This window comes from Peromyscus leucopus, chromosome 1, assembly GCF_004664715.2.
Source record: "Peromyscus leucopus breed LL Stock chromosome 1, UCI_PerLeu_2.1, whole genome shotgun sequence".
Classification (NCBI taxonomy): domain Eukaryota; kingdom Metazoa; phylum Chordata; class Mammalia; order Rodentia; family Cricetidae; genus Peromyscus; species Peromyscus leucopus.
The window spans coordinates 116,370,278-116,375,551 of record NC_051063.1 but is presented as its reverse complement, the minus strand read 5'-3'; the positions used below and the strand labels follow the sequence as shown (position 1 = coordinate 116,375,551).

Below are 5,274 nucleotides of genomic sequence, written 5' to 3'. Positions count from 1 at the left end.
TACATTTCTTTTAAGTTGGTCTTATTATCTTTATCTCACTAATTTCCCGACAAGTAGGTTATTACTATCACCTAGTGATTTTCTTAATTCTAATCATTATAGTTTTCATATTTAAGGCATTTTCTTTTCAATACATTATAATAACTCTCAATATATGGAACACAGTTAGTGTAATTACTAATTTCTTTGTCTAGTATTTCTATGATCTGTGTAGCTCCTGTGAGGGTTTTCAGTGCAACAGTTTCCCTTTTTATTGTGGACAGTATTTTCCTGTTTCTTTGATTCTCTGGACATTTTTACTGGATGTCAAATATTGTAGTTCATTGAGGTTTGATATATGCTAGATATTGTTGTAACCCTGCAAACATCATTCATAGCTGTTCTAGAGATAGTTCTGGCAGGTAGATGCACTCTTACTCTTTTTTTTTTTAGTAGAAGTTTATTGATATCCACTTATGTAGTATTTTACATATACCCACCAGTAGAGAGTCCTCAACATTCAATCAACTCTTCTAAGAATTGCTTCATGCAAAAATGGGTTTCTTTGCCCTCCCCCAAGAAAGATACTTCTGCTGTTTATGCTCTTGATAACAATGCATTTGATTACACCACCTTCATAAAAACAGTCCTTAAGACCTCTGCAAACAGTGAAGATATACTAGCATAGAACCCTCTCCAAAATGCAATGCTTCACAACAGAGGTGTAGTGTATGAGATATAGGAAACGGAGATTCCCCAGAGGTTGTGCCCACACCTAGAGGAAGGCACCATAGAGCTGAGGCCCCAACTGGGTGGCCCTATCTTCGGAATGTGGACAGCTGGGATTGCAAGACCTTCAGGTCCTCTTCATCCTCCTCATCCTCAGCATCCTCTCCCTTTTCTGAGGCAGCCATTGCTCCTGAATATTCAGGCTCAGGAAGAGTGTCAGTTGCTTCTGGGTGTTTTGCCCAAGGCTCCTGCTGTGATTTCGAAGAGGATTCTGTCCATCTCCACTTCTGCTGCTTCTTCCATTTCTTCCTGATCACCCATGCTTTCAAATGTATCCTCTAACATCTTTATGATTTCAGCCTTCTTCATCTCTTTGGACAGCTCACACATAGTGTCCTGAATTTCTGGGATCTTCACAAGACTCTGCACAGCGTTCGTCACTTCTGTGCTCTTTTGTAGGGAACCAGATAATCTTAGAACCACAAGCTGGTTCTTCATCCCCATCAGCATAGAGTTCATGTGTGCTTTGGATGCATATTTGTTCACAGCCTTCCTTGAACTGATCATCTGCTTGGCCAGAACTGCACAATCATCTTTTTGGCCCTTCTTAGTTGCATCTTTCACAGACCACTTTACGTCCTCTTCTTCTCTTTGGATATCTCTTATTTGCCTGTCAACAATTCTCATTTCCTTTCCGATCTTCAATGACCATTCATTGACCAGCTCTTTGGGAGGCTTCTCCTGGGTTTTTCCAAACAGCCCCATGATGAATTGGACTCCCCTTACTGTTTCCTGCATGCTTATTCTTTAAGACTTGTTTTTAATATTCATTGGGCAGGAATAGATAAAGTAATCTTACTTCACTACAGGGACAAGATCTTCCTGAAAACTATAGAACAAGCCCCATGAACTATGACATTTATTGACTACCTGGTAGAAAGAAACACCAGTTCTTGCCTTGGTGTTTCTGATATTCTTCTTAGATTACTAATTTTCCAAACTCAAACAGTTTCCTCACATATGTTTGCTGGTCAGTGTTTTTGACTACAAGGAGATGCATGCATATGTATCTTGTGCCTAGCTTCTAAACTCAATCAGTATAACTCTACCTTTTCTGTTATTCTAGCCTGTGACCTCTGCTTCTCTTTATTCCTCTAACTCACACCTCTAACTCATTAGAGAATGTTATAGGTTCTACTTTGACTTCCTCTCCCTGAATCAGGTCTTGAAGTGGGCAGTAAACTAGAATGAATCAGGGCTTACCTTACTGTATTGCTGTCCTTCATTGCTTAATACCAATGCCCAGTATTTAGGAAGATGATGCTTCAAGTATTTCATTTGGTTTATTTGTTATTTAAAGAAGATGGGTAAATTTAGATCCTTTCTTCCATCCATCTTATCCCATACCCAAGCTTCTTGAATTCTTTGGCAGTGTTAATGTACAAGTCTTAATCTTCTCTATCTCTGAGTTCAGACCATGAAAGATCATGTTGGGGTCATTTTTGTGAGTTACATCTGAAAACAGTCACCCAGTTAATATTGCACAGGTGCATTTGCTTAAAAGGTCAATTGGGAACAGTAGCCAGTCTGTACCCCAGTCCATAGCACATTGCACATTTATGGGTGCCAAATGCCTATATTACTTCCCCTCTCATACAATAGAGAGTACCATTCCATGTTAAGGGAAACAGTATGAAGTCTATCACTTATGATCTTCTCCATTGGATCTGGATGTTGTTTTTAATCAACTCTTCGATTTTGAGACTTAAAAATAAGTAAAGACCTTTCTTATGTCCACACAACAGCAACAACAGCAAAAAAAAAAAAATCAGAAAACAGAAGAAAGACCTTTAATTAAAACTTTCATTTAGACAAAGAAAATAGTAGAATACTATTTCACTTTTTGGCTCACAGTGTTGATAAAAATTCTGCCAGTCAAGAACTGTCAAGTCCCAGGGTTAACTAGAATGATGCCAAATGTCTGTAATCCCAATGATAAGGAGGCTAAAACAGGATGATCAGAAGTTCAAGGTCAGGCTCTGCCACATGATAAGATAAAGCTACATGGGTTACATGGGATAAAGAATGCCTAATCTTAAAAAGAAAATAGATGGGCCTGGAGAGATGGCTCAGTGGTTAAGAGTACTTCATGCTCTTGCAGATGACCAGAGTTTGGGTTCTAACACCCACACAGTGGCTTACAACTGTCTGTAACTCTCAGTTTCAGGGTACTTGATCTGATGCCTTCTTTTGACTTCCATGAACACCAGATGTTAAGGGAGAGGGTGGGAGAAAATGGTGACAAAATACATGTCACATGAGAGTAGAAGGGAAAATCTATTGGAGGACAATCAGAACGATGGGGGAACAGGAAAGGAGAGAGTGGTAGGAAAGGAGGGTGAATATGGATGAAATACAATGAAACATATATGTAAAAATAACAAAATGGAAAATATTACTGTGCATGTCATGAGAACTTTAAAAATTAATTAGAAGAAGAAAACAAATTGAAGTAAATTGATACTGAAAAATGTATATTTCCTCTAGCTGACAATGAAGTTATTAACTCCTAAAGATAAGATATTGTAATTATGGGATTAACCATGAAAATACCTAAAGTAAACCTACAAAAGAAAGAAAAAGAAATCAAATCAAGTCAATGAAGCCATCAAATCAAAACTGATATAAAGGGAGGAAAGGAACAAATGGATTATAAAAATGAAAATCAATGTATCAAATGGCACTAGTAAATCCTTACCTATTAGTAATTACTTTATGCTGTGGGATGGTGTCTTCTGTACACTGTGAATATGGGTTGCTACCATTGGTTAATAAAGCAGTAAGGAAGCTGCTCTGGCCTATGGCAAGGCAGAAGAGAGCCAGGAGAGGGGGACTCCAAGCAGAGAGACAAACAAAAGAAAGAAGGCAGAGTCAGAGGAGATGCTGAGCACTGCTGGGAGCAAGATGTAATGAAACACAGGTGACACCACGAAGCCACGTTGCAAAACATAAATTAATAGAAGTGGCAAAACATAGATTAATAGAAGTGAGTTGAATTAAGTTGTAAGAGCTAGTTAATGATAAGCCTGAGCCATAGACAAAACAGTTTGAAGTTCATATAAGCCTCTGTGTGTTTACTAGGGACTGAGAGGCTCTGGGGAACAGGAAAACTGCCTACAATTGGCATCCAGACATGGTGGCAAGAGTTTCCACCTAAAACCTGAGAAAATTTAAGAAGAGATTATAGAATGGAGCTAAGAGTGGCTTCCTAGTTCATGTCTCTCGTGTGGGCTGGGCCGCAGTACAGAGACACTGTGGCATTCAAGCTTGAGCACAGCATGGCATATATATATATATATATAAAACATAGGCTTGGGAAAGAGAGGGAAATAAAGTATAGGCAGTTATGCAAAGAAATAATAGTTTTTAAAAATAAAGTCTTTAAAGAAACAATGAAAGTAATATAAAAGAAACAGCCAGATAAAGATGGAAAATACACAGAGTCAGGATTACATATATTATTGTATTTTCTTTGACTTTTTTGACTGTTAATGAGCTAGCGGCAGAAACACTTTTGATTGTAAAGGCTGCTAAGTTAAACCAACATATATATTATAAAGGTATTTTCACTTCAAAATTTGAGTCTAAGGATATGTTGCTTTGCAAAAAATGTTCTGCTTTTGTTTCCACAGAAGATGAGAACCCATAGATTCCTTCTTGGTTAATACGGTTTGATTGAGCAAGACCTCCTGAAAAATCTCCAATGGGAAGAGGTGGCCCAGATGATTCAAAGTTTCAGAGCACCTCTGTTGCAGTTTCCTTTGAGTTCTGCATCCAGAAAGGCTTTAAGGATGCTGGCTGAGATGATCCAGCAACACAGACTACTCTAGTCAGGACTTGACTCTAATCCCAAATTTTCTTTGGGTCCCTATAAGATTACCAGTGCCCCAAGTCACCAGGATGTAGTCTAGAGAACTATGCTCACATTCCACAAAATAAATTATGGATATTTGTCATTTGTTTAGGAGAGTTGGCTACAAGTTGTTATGGTTAATGGTCAGAAAAAAGCTGAACAAAGGAGATTATATTCAGGGATCTCATTCTGAAAAGAAAAGGGGATATAGAAATGATAGAATAAAAGTGTTGATTGTTGAATCTACTTTAATCTAAAAAACAAACATTAATCTTACCTATTTTACATTAGTATGGATTTTGGGTTTATTAATACAAATTTAAAGTTTTTTATACTGTATATATTTCTATTCTTGTTTAAGCATTGTATTTATGAAACTCATTTAAAATTGTAATATATAATTAAGAAATACAGATTAATAGTCATCTATGATAATCAAATTTATATTCATGTTAGTTAAGTTTTCTAGGTACACATTGGTATGTTTCAGTTGGGTAGGTAATCTTCAAACACTTCAAAGACCTACAGAATATGGCATTTAAAATGTTTTAAGAACTTAGACTTTTCTGGACATTGAGACATATCTGCTCCTGGCAGCACCAATCTACTTCAGAGAAGATGATGGGCATTGAATAAACTCCATATAGAGTTTG

The 5,274-nt window shown here is 37.2% G+C and overlaps 1 protein-coding gene across 1 annotated transcript; it reads right to left on the bottom strand.

The window, feature by feature from the left end:
* Positions 1-797: 797 nt before the first annotated feature.
* On the bottom strand, positions 798-1,486 carry LOC114710709 (charged multivesicular body protein 3-like). Its single transcript, XM_037206714.1, is given in 2 exon segments — positions 798-936; positions 938-1,486. Coding segments are annotated over 2 exon segments (675 nt in total). The 5' UTR covers positions 1,474-1,486.
* Between the last annotated feature and the right edge of the window lie 3,788 nt (positions 1,487-5,274).